We start from the raw sequence: 19,211 nt of genomic DNA on the forward strand, positions 1-19,211 counted from the left end.
CGTCACTTTCAATCTCGTCAGATTTCTCCACTGACGCTTGATGTATCAATTTTTAAGTAGCTGGCTTCAACTCGGGGATGTGTGTATATACACACACGCACTTACACACAGACACACACTCTCACTCGAACACAGACTGCTCTGTGCTCCGGGAGCTGTGGCACTTGAGGGGTACTCGAAGGGTTCCATCTTGAAAGGCTGTTGCCATGGTGACAATTATGGAGCTCATCTCCCATGGGCCAGCAAGCTTTACACAACTTTCCTCCCAGCTGAACACGGCCTTTCACACACACAGCGTACCCCCCACCTATGCACAAACACACGCACAATTTTCTCCTCTTTTCTGCCCTTTATGGTAAATCCGGCCGAGAGCCAATATTTGACTTGAACCGAGCGCGACAGTAAGCAAAAGAACGGAGCAATTAGCTCTTAAACTTTTGTAAGGGAAGTGAAGAGGAGGAGAGCGCTCACCGTCATCAAGAGGAAGTGTTTGTGTCGGAAGAATGCAGCGGAGGTGATTTTGCATACGTTCAGAGGCGCCTGGTTGAATGCAATTAGCGTGTAATGATTCTGACGGTGAGATATCGGGCTCGCGTTCCTGTGCGTACACTTGCGTCTAAATCTGTAAAGGCCCTATTGAACATTAATGGAACACATTTCCTGAACTATTGCAGTCAACAGCTTCTGTTTTACGTGTAAGCATTTAATCACTGCTGAAGCGTAGCGGTTCATAGAGAAACACAGCTAACGTGTTAGAATGTATCCTGAACTGGCTCGAGGGGTCATCAAAGCTCCCGGGAATCATTAATCACGGCATAGGTCAGAGCTTTGCCCACAGACAAAGTCAACCAGCTCCATACATACGTGACCCTTGAACAGGATAATTTAAATTGACTGTACTACTTGTGCAGAAGTGTAGGATGAGATTGTAATATATTCATCCTCGAGGGAAGGAATAAAAAGGCTGTGAACCACTGTTCTAACACAGCACGTTAGTTTTATGCCTACTAAAAGGAGGAAAGCGACTGGGAATAAACGCGCATGTAATTTGTCAGTAAAGAGGACGTTAACTGCTGTTTTGGTGACAATTTGAGTCGTTTGTCAAGAAAAAAAATGGTCACAAACTGTCACAGCTTCTGGCATGTGAACATTAACAGTTTTCCTTTTTTCTTATGAGATTCAAGGAGCGTTTGCTCAGGTTTAATCATTAATCCTCGAAAATCTGTATGAAAAGAGTCTCATATGCTGAATGCAAACACGAGAAAAAATAATTCAAGAATCTGATCACCTGATGAACTCTTGTAGCCGAACATTTGCGTTTCTTTTCCCTCCAGCGATTCCTGAGGCAGGTGTTTGCTATTTCATCTGCTAAATGCTTCACTGGCTTTTTTAGCTGCTAACTGTCTGTCATTTGGTGTTGAGCAATGGGTTTATAAAACCCCATTGTTATACACTACCTCGCACTACCTTTTAACTGAAAACAACTGTCTCCTTGGGCTAAAAGTAAGGCTGATGGGTGCTGGGAGTGAACCAGAACTGTCAGACTGTGAGGAAAATAAACCTAAACCATGGGTTAATAGATACTAAAAAACTCAGAGGATGAAAATTCTTTGTTGATGAATATATATTTTGCTGAGTGCCTATAAACACCATATAGATGATGGACCTGTTTGTTTATTGACTCCTGCGTTTCAAGTCTGAAGTTTTGAGCTTTGGCTATAGTTTGTGAAGCTGTAAGTTAAGAGAAGAAGTGGCTCTGACTGAGAAACTGATGACACCAGAAGCTCAGATGACAACGGCTTATCAATTGCAAGGTTGCCATCCCATAAAAAACACCCTGTTCAATCACCTATTTTATTCTTGGGCACTTGAGGGGTACTCGAAGGGTTCCATCACTGTGTATATACAAAATGAACACTGTGTATATTCCACAAGATTTGAAACTGGGTACTGGGACCACAAAAAAAACTATAAATGTATTTACTGAGGTATTAAATCTGAAGACGTAACGTCATTTTGTCATAGACTTCTCCACAACTGGAAGGGAGTCACTTCCTGTGCATAATTGCAGGTTTAAGGCACTTCAGCACAGGCAACTCTTTTCAGACCTGGCAGCTAAGAATAGCTTTTCTATGGAGTTTGTGTACACACAGGACTTCAAAGGGCCCTGGGAAACTGCAATATGTTTATTTTATTTTCTTCTGGCATTTTATAATAGATTTATAGAACTAATCAGTTTTTGTGGTCCTATAAAACAATAAGATGTGGAGTGGAACAGAACTCAATCATCTCTTGTGTACAGTGTTTTTCCCAAAGGAAGAAGTTGTGCTGTTCCCATCTCAATCAGTGCATGGTGACTGAGGGTGTGTCTTGAGTAGCAGTACTATATCATATCTAAGAGCTATCGATTGGCATAAATACACCGACTCTCTCTAGTGACCACATGAATAATTAATAGGACACTGGATCTGAGGCCCCTCTTTATCATACGCAGAAATGCATACACAGATCTGAAAAACACGCGCGCACACACACACACACAACACCGTCAGCTGAGGAAAATGTTAATTTGGAGTTAGCTCATAGTTCTACGACATAGTTTTTGTGTCTAAACTTTTGCTCTTGTGTGTGTCTGCTTTGTGTGTATGTTTATGCGATCACTGTCTTACTGCTTCAGGCTTCTTGTCCCTTTTTTTTTATATATCTGTGGTAAATCATTAATCATAAGGGAACCAACTCAAGTAACATATTTCCCATGGGGCAGACTCTGGGAGTAGCTTGAGAAAAGTAGCGAGAGAAGCAGAGAGAGAGAGGAAGGAGAGAGAGAGAGAGAAGGAAAAGGGTTACTAAGAAAGTAAAAGAGGTGGAAAAAGGGAGTAGAAAGCAGCACATGAGGAAGCTCTACTCATACTGGCCAAGTCACCATTCTTGAACAAAGTTTTTGATCAGGCAGTTGTATGTGTGCCAAGGCTGGCATAGGGTGCCCTGTCTGTCCTTTACCGCTGAGGCCCTTTGTGCCTCTGTGGCTGGCTAGCGCCTGTAGCCAGGACTCTCCGGATGCAGCGTCCCCCCAGGAGAAAAGACGCTTTTCCACCGTGCTCCTACGGCCCAGCCAACAGGAACACACACAGTCACCAGCACAGCACATAGGCACCCATTACCTTAAAGGCTGACAGGAAGGAGGAAAGAGAGCAGAAACCCTCTGAGAATTACTACTCCCTTTATTTTCCTTTCATTTCTTTCTCGTTTTCTTTCTCTCATTTCTACACCTACACACCCACATCCCCTTTTTTCTCTCTCAGTGTTCTCTCAGGTCTTTTGGGGATTGTGCCAGTGGACTTTGCTCCCCTATGATGAATGATTTACCTAAAAATACTGTCTGTATGTGAGCACACAGCATCCAGGTGGAGGAACTTACCTGCACAGTGAGAAATCAAACTACTTTTAGGCCACTTTTCTATTCCGCTGTCTGCAGGTTAACCGCGGCATTGAATATGCGTGCGTGTGTGTGTTAGCGTGGTAATATACAGCCTTTCTGGGACAAGTGACGCGTAGCTTGATTAAATCCATGACCTTCACCAGCAGCACAAGCAATCAGCAGGCGAACACATGCGTTCGCACATACACACGCGCTGCATACTTAACACCTTCTCACACAGGAGCGCTTGGTGCAATCAGCACCTGGTGGAATCGGTCGCATCATTGATCCAACCTGTTCGTAGCTGCATGTATACATAGCCACACAAACGTGCACATACACACGCCAAGCACCTATCAAATTGCATTTGAGACACCCTCATTTTCCTTACATAGAGTTTTGTACACTGTAATACTATTTAGCACCGTGGCAGAAAAAGCCTCACAATAACGGGAATACCAGGACTATGAATGTATAAATAAATACATCCGTAATCTATATTCAGATTACCAAAGGGAAAGTCAGGAATTCTATTTTCCTGCCTAGGATGCAAAAGGGAAATCATTCACGTCCCCAGTCTATTACAGTAGGTTGCTCCTGTTGAGTGGTATCACGGTTTTCCCTCCCCGGTTTTATGACTCCACATAATGACTAATGTGCAGCTACTGTAACAGCTCTACCAGTAGTCATATTATATTATTGTAACTATTGCTGTGACTGCGGCTGTATATATTTTTGAGCCCTCGGTGGCCCGAAGATCTAATGCTTATATAACAGGAATGACAGTTGATCTGCTGTTGAACTGTGTTATTGTATCGTACAACTCTGTTGTTACACCAGTCTTTTGGCCTCATGTGAAAGGCGCTCACGTAGACCTATTGTCACAACATATTAAATCAGACTTTGTTTTCCTGTTCTTTGCCACGAGCGCTGCATGGCACATTCTGTGACCCACCTGTATCTGTAGTATCTTATCTTTTGCAAAAAACAAAGAAGAAAAGAAAAATGTTTTACTGCATTGTTTGTAGTTTTTGGTATGTGTTATAGAATTGTAACCATCTTATCTGAACAAGCAATTATATTGATCTTTAAATGAGATATAAGACTATTTCTACTTCAAAAGGCCAAAAAAGTTTGTATTAAGAAGTCTCAAAGAGATTGTTTTTAAGCTCCAATCGTACCATTTGCTTTTATTTTCACATGTTTTTGCACTGGCACTGAAACTGCTTGGTTACATTTAGGCAAAGCAATTACTTGGTTGAGAGGGAAAAAATGTGATTTGTGTTCATTTGGTCTATGTTAGGAAGCAGAATGTAGTTTTAGTTTAGAGTGGCAACACCAGCACTCATGTTACTTTGCAGTTACACACTTGACCATCCTTATGTTTAAAACATAACTAAGAGTCAAAATAAGAACCATTTTTGGAGAAGGGTGGGACACTTGTAAGTTTTTCTCTGACTTCTCTTTATTATGTGCAGGCTTCAAGTATAATTCTGTATACTTTCTGTATTATTTATGTTTTTAAATTATGATAGCAATATTAACTTAAAAGTAAGATTTGGGGACTTGATGACAAAACGTCATGACAGATGAGACACGTGCAGACATAAATTCAGATTGTTTGGATTTTTTGATCGAGAGATAAAAACAAAAGTAGTCATCTGATTGTGTGTATTTCTTGTCTCTCTAGCAACACAACTTTGTTCTAAGCAGAGCAATTTCTTTGGCCTGTACAATGTCACATTAACTGACAGTATTATGTCCAAATCAGCCAAATTTAGACAATCACATTGTAGCAAGGCAGGGATTTCTGCTGCAATTGCAACTACTAGCTTTTATGATCACATTACAAACAACAATATAGTAAATTGGTGTTTAAGTGTTCACAGCAAAAGTGTTTGGCAACACTTTTCTTTATGGTTAATAAATGCTGACTGTGTATTGTGTTTGTGGCAATGGTACAACTTCTTATTCCATATTCATCTTCTTTCCTCGCTCCAGCATGCAGACCTGGCACCTACAAAGCTTCAGCTACAGATGCCTACTGCACCAAATGCCCCCCTCACAGCTCCTCCCCACAGGAACAAGCCACAGAGTGCATTTGTGAGAAAGGTTTCTACCGTGCTGAGAACGACCCTCGCTCAATGGCATGCACACGTGAGTGATTCAAACACTGTCAGAAAGTTCAAGCCAGCACAGTCACAATATTCACTACAGTTCACTATAGTGAAAGTATTGTTGGGCTATGAAATTATTTAGTTACTTTTCATTTAATCAGTTTGCAGTGGATACAATTGCTGTAAGAACAGCACACAGATACGTGGTTCAAATGCTCTCTCTTTCGGTTCTCTCTTACACGTAGACACACACACACACACACACACACACACACATACAGCCAGAGAGTTTGGGCTACATAGTCATGGAAAGACACAGAGAAGACGCAAAAAGATGGGGGATGATTGAGTGTGCAGGAGAAACAGAAACAGATAGATTAAGATAGACGGATGGAAGTGGAGGCGGGAAAGGACATTGTCATGGCAGAGGAGAGAGACGGAACTTGAGAAATATTGAGGAATGCGTGCACATACGCACACACATACACACACACACACACACACACACACAAGCATGCACACTCATACTCAAACCCATTATCAGGTTATGGTAGATTACACTCATTAATCGTTGTAGCAGGTGAGATGTGACAGGTGTTATCAGCTGGAAATGAGTAACGGTTTGTTCAAATATGTATGGGCAGACACGCGCACGCCATCTCTCTTGAATGGTGAAGAGCACTATGGAGGATTGAGGAAGGAAAATGAGAAAATAAGGAGAAAAGGTGAGAGAGTTAGTCATGGAAAGACGGAGAGTGACACTCGAGACATAAGAAAAGAATAGAACAGTGGGGGAAATCGTTGAGTATCAGAGGCATATAATCTAAGTGTCATAAAGGACCGATCAGTACCAACGGTGATGATGGACAGTTAAGTGCGGCCAAGGGAAGTGAGGATGGAGAAAAGAAAAAAAAGACAGAATAAGAATAAGTCGGCACACTCTTTTAGAAGATTTATAACCAACGGCCTCAATTATACGTAGTAGGGGCTCCGCATGCTGCCGGGTCTCAGCACTGGGAGGGCCAGTCAAGAAAGTCTCAAGCTCTGCTGGTCCCCTCCTGGAGCTCACGGCTCAGCCAGGACCCTGATGAGATGTCAGCATGGAAGGTACTGCCAAATTCCATATGGTTGAAATACTGGCACCTTGCTGTGCTGTGGGTATCCACAGTCGGGTTTTCCATATGAGTGGTTCTCATGCTACAGGAATAGCTTACCTTGATGATGTGTTTGTGTTTCAAGGATTCTTCAGATTCAGAACAGACCTTTCCACTGATAAAGTATCCGTGGTCTTAAAAGAGTTTAATGGAATCTAAAATATATTTTCCTAAGTTTGGTGTTCTGAATGTTAAACACATAGTTCTGGATATTATATTAATCTGTCTTTCAAGAAGAATGCGCTGCATCTAAAGGTATAATGGAGAGCATTTGTGTGTAACTTTCTTTGGTTTCTTGAGAATGATTACTGACATAGTCTTTGGACTCTGACAATGTGATAAACTAATCATTTCAGCTGAAGCTCAGAGTGATATTAACCACCTAAATCATAAAATGCAACTGACTTGTGAGAATTACTTTAGGCACTTTCCATAGATCATTGTCCTCTTACTATTTATTATCTGCAGTGCACTCTCAGGGCGTGAGTTAATTTCACATGGTAAAAAATCTTTGTGCAGTCAAGTATCGGCTATTTAATATTTTACGAATTCTCTTTAAAGGTTTAAGATTGAAATTGGAAAGTGCAATATGATACATTATTCTTCGATGTGACAATCTGCCAAACTCTTTCAATCACTGTCGATTTCAAAGCTAATTAACAAACTGGAAAAATATGCACCTCGTGGTTGAAGTCAGTAATTAAATTTGTAATTTAATCAGCGTGATGTCTGTTCTTTATAGAGATCGCAATTCATTTGGTAATGAGCATGAAGACGATGCACATTGAAAGACTGGATATTTCAAAAAATAATATTTGTCTGTATTTCATGCCATGCTTCTCACCAATTAAAAGCTAGAATAGCTTGGATTAATTAGCAGGGTGTCACATGTATTGTAATACTATTTTATAGATTGCTATATATTTGGATGTGCATTATTAAATCCAGTTGTAACCTGTGAGATTTTGGGCATTTCTAGTCCTTTTTAAGCAACATTTGAAGGCAGTGACAATGATGGTTAACAAATGCTGTGTACAGTTTCACCAAGGTTTCCATTTAGAAACCTTTACACTTGATTTAGTGTTGTTAAAGCAGTTTAAAAGGAACTTGTATATAATAAATAAATAATGAATAGTAAAAAGATACAGAAACTGATCAGAGCCTTTGTATTCTGTCAGGTCCTCCATCTGCTCCTGAGAATCCCATCTCAACTGTGAATGAAACCTGCGTCACCTTGGAGTGGGCACCACCCAGAGACACCGGAGGCAGAGGAGACATCATCTACAACCTCAATTGCACAAAGTGCTCTGGTGATGGCAAGAAGTGCACAAAATGCGGTAGCAACGTCCATTTTGTTCCCAGGAACTTTGGTCTGTCATCAACAACCGTGTTGGTTACCGACTTGGAGCCAGACTCCAACTACAGCTTCACAATTGAGAGTGAGAATGGAGTGTCGGCCTTAAGTCCAACACCCAAGGGAAAAGTCGTGATAAATGTCACAACATCGCAGACAGGTGAGAACATGTGCAAGTCCTAAACAAAGACATCCCAATTTGCATATGAATGTATTTGTTGATGCCGGGAAGCTCTTTCACAGTATTATTTATTATGTTTCAAGACATTTGGGGATTTAATATGCAGTAAATACTTATAAAAAATATATAAATATAAATATATATATATATATATATAAAGCAACATATTATGTGGCCTGAACATCTTCTGTTTATAAATAGCATCATGCTTATGTGAGAACTCTAAACATTGATGTGAAGCATCTCTAACACTCTGACTCTAAATGACATCTTTGCACCCTTGCCTGCATGCGCAATCATATTTGCATATGTCACATGGGGGGACTGCGTAACAGAAGTGTAGCAAGGTGACGATCTCTTTCAGGTCTCATACTACTGTGTATGAGAGGTGGGAGGAAGGTGAAAGGGGTGTGGGAGGTTGTTAACCTCATTAAAATCCCCACATGCCTTGATTGTCGCTCTCAACTATGCACACACATACACATACACACACACACTCACATGCACAAGCAAACACACTTTCAAACCGCACAAGCATCTGCTCCGATGTGTGAATGGATCGGAAGTCGTAGGGTTTGGGGTTTGCACTGATCACACGAGCAGATGACATACACGTGAGTGTCACACATCTTCTAAGCTGTTTCATTAACACAGTAAAATGTCTGACATATTGCAGCATGGGTCTTCTCATGTCATGGTCCTGCACCAGCCTGTCTTGCAGAGCTCTACTTTCTCTTTTACTCACACTTTCTCCCTTTGTTTTTTCTATTTTTTATAGTCAGCGTAGTGTTGAAGGAAAGGCGGAGCAAGGACAGTGTGACTTTGGCCTGGCAGGGCCCAGAGAGACCCAATGGAGTGATTGTGGAATATGAGGTTATCTACTATGAGAAGGTGAGAAAGACCTACACATGCACCAAAATGCACAAGTGGGGTAAACTGTCTTACCTAAATAAGTATTTCTCCCAAAATGTCCTTATGCGCAGCTGAAAATATCTCGAGTACCCCGTAACACTACATATTTTCTAATCTTCTTGTTGTCTGTACTGCAGCCTTTGGGTATATCACTAATGACTTGGTCATAACAAACATCTACAATGCCTGTTTTCAGTTTCTCCCTTTCTATGTTTTCATTGCCTTATCACTAGCGTCTCCTTTACTGTTCATGCCAAGCTAATTAACCAAACATCTGTTGAACAAACCTCGTAAAACCTGGATGAGGTGATAAAATTGAGTCTCTGTATGTGTGGGGGTTTTGAGCTTGTTTTTATATTCCGGCGGGGACTTAAGCCTAAATACTTACCAACGTATGGGGGCTTGCGTCACAGTAAGGACAAGCATTCAAACAAGTCCCCATAGGTGTTTTTTTTAGGGTTAAAACTTTATTTTAGAAAAAAGGTTGAGAAATAGATTGGGATTAGGACAAAGCATTGAAATTTGATGTTCTAAGTCAGGGTAAGTGGTTTGGGATTGCATTAGATTAATGAGTGTCCTCGTGTGGACGATGGAACAAGATTGTGTGTCTGTGTGCGTGCACGCTATCTGATCATGTGTGCATGTGGGCTGGCAGGCATTACCAGTAAAACAGTGTTAATCCGTGTTGTAAAGTGTCTTCCATTAGGTAGAGTATCAGCCTCTCTGCAGGGAATCAGCTTACTGACAGACACACTTATTCTTTATTCATCCTCCTGCACACATGTATATAAGTGCACGCACACTCACAAGGTAGTTGAGGAAGGAAGTGAAGCGGGACTAGTAACCGCATAATGCTTTGGAGTGTGGAGAGGAAAAGATTTGAGAGTTGACAGATGCTCATGTATAAATGCCACCACATGGTCCAGCGATGAACAAATGAAAACTTAGTGAGGTGTATTTGGACCCTGGAGACATTTAAATTCAACAATTTGAGGTTTTTATTATTTTCAGACTATTTTTGTTTATTATATGATATGTTATTAGTATATTGCTCTGTATAAACCTGCATAATCCAGACTCATTTAATTTCTTGGGCATTTAATATCATCTATTTTAAGTTTCTCTCCTTTTTCACTCACTGTTTCACTCTTTTTTTCTGCTCCAGAACCAACGAGAACAGAACTATACAGTTCTGAAGACTCGCTCCAACATGATGACAGTGGAAGGGCTCAAACCCGGGACCACTTATGTGTTCAGGGTCCGGGCTCGGACTGATGGGGGGTATGGGAGCTACGGTGGAGAGATTGAGCTGGAAACAAGTCACGAAGGTACAGTAAAACACGGAATAATAGATTTTATGTTTACTTATAGGGAATCGGATATTTCAGTTTTCCCCCCAGCTGTTTTGTCCCACTTTGTCCAGTTGATTTGTTTCTTTTTCATCTCTTTTCCTCCTACTAAATTTCCATGTGGTCAGCTGAAAATTGGAATAGCAGCCAGTCTATGTTTAATACATGCCTGTTCTTCAAATGCAGTGCGCATTCTCAATATTAGAAATCTAAAAGTGCTGGTAAAAAAAAAATTTAAAAAAAACGGGACAAAGATTACCTCTAGATCAAAATGTACATCCATATTATATCAAGTGTACTAAGATTTGAAGTCATCCCTGCTGTTTAAATCAATCGACTGTATGGTTATGGAATATCTTACTCTAATCCAAACAGCTTCTTCAGTTCTGCTGTCAGACAGAGACACCTTGGCAGTCTCATAGGTTGTCATCTATGTATCTGAACCAGTGGCTCGAAAGTTTTGTGGAATACTTATCAGGTAAAAGGGAGACAAGCCAGTTTCACAAGGAAGGATGTGCCATTGGATTGAAAATCTTGATTCACACAGAATACTGGATATTTATATATATATATATATATATATATATATATATATATATATATATATATATATATATATATATATATATATATATATATATATATATATTGTAGCAGTTCAGATGAAAACTTGATTTGACAGCTTAATACATGGATTATTCCAAGTAAAATGTTGCCATGTTGCCTTATACTTAGATTTTAATAGACTAGGAATTTATACCAAAGGCAAATCCATGCCTGGTTAAGTTCAGTGGGGTTGTTCAGGCCTCATAAACAGCTTTGTGTTGCTTCTCTGTCATGTTGTTTTCAAATTCCCCGTGTTCATCCATTCTTTTTATTGTTGTTGTTGATGTTAAGGTTAGGGGTCATTCATTTTCATTATCACCTTATTGTGCGTGCTAGGATTTTCTACTTTAGAGGTTGCGTAATGTGTTCTTCAATGATTCCAAGACAAAGTGGAGGAAAGTATTCAATTCAATTCAATTTTATTTATATAGCGCCAAATCACAACAAATGTCGCCTCAAGGCGCTTCGAGGGAAAGTAGAGGGGGATACATGTGTAAATGGTTGGCACTGCACTATACGCTGTCTGGAAGGCGTACGAATAGCATACATACGGATGACAGTTCAAGTAATTCAGTAATCAATTAAAGTAATTATAAACTTGGTCCTGCAACAAATGCCTATTGATGTGAAAGATGATTTCTGTCCTTTAAATTGCTCCTACTAATGCAACATATACATCTCAATATTTAGAGCATTTATATAAAACATGAAAAATGAGAACAATTACGTAAGTTGTGCAAATTATGCATTCTTTAAGGGTGACAGTAGAGGGCAAAAAGAAATTAGAGTTTATACAAGTCTACGGGAAAATATACCTACAGTTAAATTCATTTGTAACCTCATTAAATTTGTGTGCTATTGAGTTTATGGTTTCAATTCCTAGTATCAAATTTTAATTTATACAACAAGGTGTAAATGATCTTTTCTTGGCTGTCACCAAAATACTCAGTACTTTATAGAATGTCAGCTGATGAATCCGCGGAAAATTCTGATCCCACTTCTTCTATTCTCAAAAGTATATAGAGCTGTTGCTGTGCCTTCAAATAAAGGTTTACAGTCAAGTTCAGTGTTCAAAAATACAGGATCCGCCTTATGCAGCTGATCCAATATCTCAGTAATCTAATTAGATCAATTCTATTGATTGTTAAAGAAGGGGTGAGTACGTGTGCACCACAAAATATAACAGGAGATCAATGCTTATCTGTACTTACCTTGGAGCTTTAATTTGCCAACACAGGCACAAGCACACACATATATGCAGTGCATACACACTCAGTCGCACATGTCTGCCCATGCTTAGCTAAACCAGATAAATGAGGTATTTGTTTTGAGTAATGGCTCGATTGGTGTGGCGTAAAAATCGATGCATCTTTGCAGAAAGTTCTCGGTGGTAGCCTTGTTATGTGCAATGTTAACATATCCATTTGGACAGCACAGAAGAATGGGAATAGCTTTCATGTCTACTCTCATACCCTCGCAGGGAATGTAGAGAGGGAGAGCGCTTTTCATCAAGGACCTTACTTACTATTCCATCCACCTCCCTTTCTCTCCTTTACTCGTTTGCGGCCCTCTCTTTTTTCAGTCTCCCTCAGCCTCTGTCTTTTACCTCTTTTTCTATTGCTATCGTATTTCATTCTATCTCTATCCTCCTCCGCCACTTTCTCACTCTCACTTGTTATCTTTTTAACTCCCAGCCTTCCTTAGTATTTTCTTCTGTCAATTTTCCCCTGTAGAAAACATTGCTGACTTTTTTTCCCATTCTCATTTATGCTTGCTTAAATAACAGTCTTCACCTTTTCTCTTTTGTAGATGTTTTGGCCATAGGGGACCCTAATCAGTCTACCATTCTGGCTGTGTCGATCGCAGGGGGAATTGTTCTCCTCATCTTCCTGGTGACTTGCTTCGTTGTCAGCGGAAGGTAGGGCCAGCAGTAAAAAGGGGTTGGCAATTACCTCCCTGTTAATATTATGTCATTTTGTCACCATTCTTAAATGTAATGGAAATAATCCCTGTAGCCAAAGCCTGGTACATCTTACTGTCTCGCTGGGCCACAGACCTTTATTGTTGTCCAAAAACGATTAAAAAGCACAGTTATGAGCTACACTGTTGCTGTGGGTGACACGTTCTTTTGATGCACTGAATGTGGCGACTTTATTTGGAGTCAGTTTCACACAGTGCTGCTCAAAGGCGCACTTAAACGCAGCTGAAAATTGGCCACAATTTCAAGTTCTTTTCACAATATTTACTCCTTTGGAGTAACAATTGTTAAAATGAACTGTTATTTTTAAAAAAAATAAAATTATATAATATTTCTGACTAAACACTTCCCCTGTTCAGTATGAACCAGTGGGCTTGCCTGAGGAAAGATATAAAAAGAACATAAAATATCAGAAATTTTACCCTTTAAATTGATGGGATACAGTTTTTTGGCCACTCTAACACAGCGAATGAGCTAAACTCCAGACAGCTGTATTCTCAGTAGTTCTACTTTATTGGGTCACCAACAAAAAAGATTTAGGCTGAAATTGACTGAACTTAAATTCAGTGAGCCCTATGAACATGTGCATTCATGCACACACAAGCTAAGCGCTCTTCATATCTCTCTGTCTGTCTCTGAGGGATTACGCACGGGTGTGCCAAAGCAGGCCCTCCAACTTTGACATTTACACAGGCGCCAAAGTCCAACTAAAGGCCGTGTTATTCTGTATGTGAAGAGCATGGACTTTCAATGATCACTCTCTTTGAAGGTTAGACTGCTGGTAATGCTCTGGCTCACAGAAGGCCATAGAAGAGAAGGACGTGAGAGAAGAAGAAGAAAGGAAAATAAAAGAATGCAGATTGGTTGAGAGGCTAGAAGATGAAAGGATGTAAGTTAAAAGAAGGCTCTTTAGAGAGGACGAAATGGATGAGGGGAGAAAAGTAGGGATGACAGGCATTCGTGACTCAATGTACCTGTAATTAAATGTTTATCCTGTATGAGTTCAAATTACAGGAGACTAGCCACATTTTAAGAACTCTGCTACTATGCATCCATGCAAACATGCACATGCTCTCGCTAAAAAGATTAGTATTGATTCAGGTGATTGCTTATCAAGCTGAGTGCTCTATTCACTATTGAGTAAGAGGAAGGTAATCAGCAAAGAAACACAGACGCACACTGCACTCAAGGCACGTGAACGGGATCGCATCAACATTTTTTTAATCAAGAGCCTGTAATGGGATTGTCCGTCTGCAAAGAAAAACAACCTGTGCAACATTTTGTGCTTTGAACGCGACGCGATGACACAAACACACACTACCGCTTGTCTAATCGGGTTTCACAGGCTGCCGAGGTGTTAACTAGGTTTTACAGAGGGGTCGATGCACTGCCATCAATTTAAGGTCTCCCTTTCTTCCTCTGTTATTCTCTCTCTCTGTATCTGTCTTTCTTTCATTTACTCACAGAGGTGTGGATGCCGGGGAGAAGGCGGTGTTGATTACTGCTTTCTATTAAACAACATCTGTACACCTGTCAAGAGTGTGTGTGCGTGTGTGTATTTGTGTGCATGCGTGCATAGGTGGAGTGCATTTGTAACTGGGGAAGGAAGCGAGGATCAAAGCTGCATCACTAGAGAGACAAGAGCGGGAGAGAGAGAGCTCAGGGGGGGAGAGATGGACAGAAGCGAGGTAAAGGAGAGACACAAGTGGAGAATAAACATATTAGATAGGCAGCGAGAATGACAGGCTGCAGCAAAGGGGGGGAGAAGTACATTTGAAGTATGTTTGAGCCACAAGAGAGCTACATTTTCAGATGGTGTGAGAGATAGAGAGAAAGAGGAGGTGGGCTTTAAAGAGGAGGAGAGAAAAGTAGATGGAAGGAGAAGGAGAGCCAGGGGAAGAAGGCAGAGGTGCAAGGGGTAAAAGATGAAAAGGCAGATTACAAGCGAGTTTGAAAGAGTAGAGAGACGTGGAGTAAGACTAGGAGAGCTGATGGGTGGGCGATTGCACTTCTGTGTGCAATAAGAGTGTCGTCCTTGAGGTTTCTGAGGAATTGGGAGAACATTTTTATTTTTTCAAATGTCGCCTCGTGTTGTCCATTCTTCTCTCTTTTCACCCGTTCCATCGTATCTGTCAATCAGTCAGATTCTCCCTTCTCTAATTTCACTCTCTCTGCTTCTGCTTTTCTCATTATTTCAAACGTCTTTTGGCTCCTCAGTTTTCATTTCCTGTTCTGTTCTTGATTGATTTTCCACGAGACGTGTGTGGTGCGTTTTTCTCCATAGCTCCCCAACCTTTACTCGCTGTGTAAACAATTTCCCCCAGTAATCACTAAATTGAATGGAAGTGCAGTCAGATCGCAAGTGGGCGGTGCTAAGAACAAATGTAAGCAACTTCAGAAATGCATTTTGAACCAACTTTTTAACATGGTATGAATGCTAATGTGTCCATATGTGGTGGCTGTTTTTCATCTTATCCTGCACCCTGACAAATGGCAGTCTCAGATGCTGAAATAAATCACACCTTTCTTCTCAAAACATTGTGTTGTCTTTTGTAGCTCGTGCTAAACAAGCCTGGTACTTGGCTGGCAATAGACAGCAAATGAAGGGATGCACAGGGGCTCTTTGACATATACAGTAAGGAAGTCGTTGGAGGATCATGATGACACAGGTGCAAACGGCACTATTTCCTAACTGTCCACTTCTAAACTTATTGCTAGCAATACATTTTAAAACCATGTGTAAAAAGGGCCTTACTAAACCCAGACTGCTGACAACATTTTGAACCATGTGATCAGCGCTTCCTATCGCTCAACTATAATATAACTTTCACAGCCACAGAAGCACATACAGGCTTCCTGTAGCCTTTCCTGGCTGCGAGCTGAACAGCTCAGCCTCATAAACAGTTTGATTTGCAGCTATTCTATTCTGTCCTGCTCTCGTTTATTAAAGTGCGGTTATGTTATTGTTACCGCAGGAGGGAAAACATGGAAAAACATCGAAAGCTCCTCAGACACAGCGCTGCGCTGACAAATCACACCCGTTATTGCTGTGTGCGTGCCATTATTGCGAGGCGAGTACACGCGTTACGGTGTGTGCTTGTGTACGAAAGTGTGCAAAATGCAAAGGTGCTTTTGTCCTCCTGAGGGTGCTTTGGCGTGCTGGCAGGTGCGAACGATGGGGAGCTAGAAAGCGACTGGCATAGCCATGGATTCAGCAGATGGCCTTTCACTCAGAAAACGCTCTCTCCGCTGTTCCTCACTTTCTCTCGTTCTTCTTGTTAAACATGTTGCAGCTTCTGCCTCTCAGCATCGGTGTGCGTGCGTGTGTGTGTTTGTGCTTCTGCTTTGTTTGCAGTCTAATGATCCTTCGGCCTCACAACCGTCTCCTTTTCCGAACAGCCGTAGATTTTGGTTATATGCCAGGTTCCTGCGTGCCTTTTTTTCTCTTTCTGTCTGTTTTCATGTTTTTAAAGTGGAAGTTTTGGCGAGAAGTTTGCGTGAAGTTGTTCCATCTATGTCACGCCTGGGTTTTTTTAAGTTGGTTCGTCTGTAGTCTGTCCCTGCGTGGAGCACATCTGTTGTCAGAGCTGTAGCTGCAGGGAGTCAAGGGTCACAATCTGTTAAAGAAAACGTCAAAAGAAATATGAAAAAAGGAAACCAACTCGAATCTTACTTCAAAATAAGACGTACTATTATTTACCAAAGCTGTGTTTTTTGTTATTTTTCCACTGAATCGGGATCTAACAGAAATCTGCTGATCGCCATCTTGCAGTGTTTCGAATCTTATCATCTTCATTGTTATATATTATTCTTATTTCTGAGAAAGGAAACTTTGTTTTTAAAGCGGAGTACGGAATAACAAAAGGTGAAAGGCGGCGAGAAAGAAACACAAAGGAAAGTAAGCTGTCGTAGTAGGAGAAAGACTTTTCAGCCTCACTAATAGAGAGCGGTAACAGCTCTACCTCGCAAACACAATAGCATATCCTGTTGATGTGCAATCGTGTCTGTGCGTGTAAGCTCTTTTACCACCACAGCATCTGTTGTGGAGCCCAGGGTTATTCTTAAAAACTTAATGACACAAAAGAGGAGAGGAAGGATGGAAAAAAAAAACGTGAGGCATGTGCTAATGAAAACACGCTGCTGAGAGAGGAGAGAGCAGAGCGAAGACGCATTGAGAGAAGGAGGCTGAAGATCTACAACGCTAACTGAGTGTAAAACAGCTCGAAAATGTATAAGCGTGTTGGGGGTGGGGGCTGTTTTTGTATTTCAAAGATGCCGTGAGAAAAAGATATTCAGTTTGTATTTCGAAAAAATGAAAAGAATTAGAACCCCCCCACCCCAGGAAATAGAAAAAAAAAAACAAAGGCATAAGCAACACACCTGCTATTTCCAAACGGTGAATTTGGTTGAGGTTAAAATCAGCCAATGCAGCTTCCCCTGTGGGTGCTGTTGGTCTGTTTGCTCAATAATAACATTAATAATGATTTGTTAGCCAGAAGGTTCTGTGTAAAAATCTAAAACAGGCCAGGTTTGGCGACACGCGTGTAGACATATGCAAGGGTGTCATTTGTACATATTGCTTGGATGGCGGAGCTTTCAGCGAATGCAGCTAAGCTGTAGGGTGTAGCCAAATACAGCTTTGTCTGCAGAATGCCTAGAAAGTAGCGTGCAAACAGTGCAATAGCAGCAGCTAGTTGCCGCAGGTGCAAGAATGTATCAGGCAGGATCTATGCAAATGAGCAGATGTTGCAGTGGGACAGATCAAATGCCCTATAAACATCTGAAAAACCTCAAAAACTGTTTTCATCCAGGGTTTTATGGTGCATTTAAAAGCTTTTATCCCCTACACACACACTTATATAAGCGCACATATTACGAACATGACCTAATCAAGTTGCGTCGGTGTAGTAACGTCATTAGGGAAATTAGTTTCACACGGATCTCGCTGCAAATACAAAATGCACTTCACTTAATGATACAGATGACATGCTTCTCCCTCTCTTTTTGCATCCTGTACAATTTGACCTTTCACCGTGCTGTTAAAGATTCTGCTACATTACACCCATTACCAAAGCGCGGCTACAGACCTCACTGCTAGGATTCCCTCACGTCCTACCTTTTCTTTCCCCTACCTTCTTTTTCCTTTCCTTCTTCGACTCCACTCTCTTTAATGAGAGACACCGGAATGAAATGTTTCCAAACAGGGTGTTAATGAAACATAGACAGATTTATTAGTCATAACTCTTCAGCTAATCATTTCCCCTTCCTAATAATTAGCCCGAGCTGAGTAAATCTTTTTACACTGTGGTCAGAGAATGCTGAGCTGGTGCCAGACGCAGCCAAGATGGAGAGTGAAAGAGCCAGAAGAAGAATCTTACTCGCTCGTTCTGTTCATCAACGCTCAGTAACTTTTAAAAATCAGTCTGTCTTTGTTTGTTTGTTTGTTTGTTTTGATTCCATGCTGCTTTGACTCAATTAATTATCCACAATCACCTCAGTGTTTGTCGGCGCTCAAGCTTTCAGGTTTTTGGTTTTGCTGTGAAAATAATGAGAGTGAATTTAATCCATTGATTTCATTCCCAGTAATTATTTTTTATTTAATAGCTTGATATTAAATGGAATCACCATTATCACGAGTAATGACGAGAGCAGATGCCCACAGCAGGGTGTTTTTTATTTATGTGTGTGGATAGATGTGTCATTTCATTGTGTCATGCTGGAGGGGTGACTAATGATTTACTGATTTCATTTTTCTAGTCATTCTGATTAGCGGTGGGAAAATAATGTGGAGAGACAGGAAATGAAAGAGGAGAGGAGAGGAGATGAGAGGTGACGAGAGGGAAGAGAGGAGGTGACGGGCGAGGAGATGAGGAGGAGAAGAGAGGAAAGGAAATGAATGCAGTTTTTACATGAATGATCCTCTTTGGACTCTTCCGTACCTTCGAGTGTATCCATTTTTTAGTCGACAGCCGACTTCTAACTTCTTATAAAAGATGTCATTACCCCCCCCCCCCCCCCCCCCCCCCGAACATTCAAGTTCAAGCTAAAACTAGTCCAAGGTTACAGCTTTGGCTTCTTCTCTTTGCCTCACATTGCTGCTTTGTTTATGTCTTTGGACCTTCTCTTTATACTTTTTCAAAGA

The 19,211-nt window shown here is 40.9% G+C and overlaps 1 protein-coding gene across 2 annotated transcripts in view; it reads left to right on the top strand.

Annotated features, from left to right (window-relative positions):
• Nucleotides 1-19,211, top strand: part of epha4b (eph receptor A4b) — a 78,279-nt gene that overhangs the window by 33,364 nt on the left and 25,704 nt on the right. For both annotated transcript variants that reach the window (XM_006786694.2, XM_087832394.1), the window contains exons 6-10: nt 5,420-5,575; nt 7,868-8,203; nt 9,003-9,115; nt 10,302-10,464; nt 12,901-13,009. In XM_006786694.2, coding sequence (XP_006786757.2) covers nt 5,420-5,575; nt 7,868-8,203; nt 9,003-9,115; nt 10,302-10,464; nt 12,901-13,009 — 877 coding nt within the window. The remainder of the gene's footprint in view (nt 1-5,419; nt 5,576-7,867; nt 8,204-9,002; nt 9,116-10,301; nt 10,465-12,900; nt 13,010-19,211) is intronic.

The sequence above is a fragment of the Neolamprologus brichardi genome, chromosome 18 (genome assembly GCF_056152115.1).
Source record: "Neolamprologus brichardi isolate AB-2024 chromosome 18, ASM5615211v1, whole genome shotgun sequence".
Taxonomy (NCBI): domain Eukaryota; kingdom Metazoa; phylum Chordata; class Actinopteri; order Cichliformes; family Cichlidae; genus Neolamprologus; species Neolamprologus brichardi.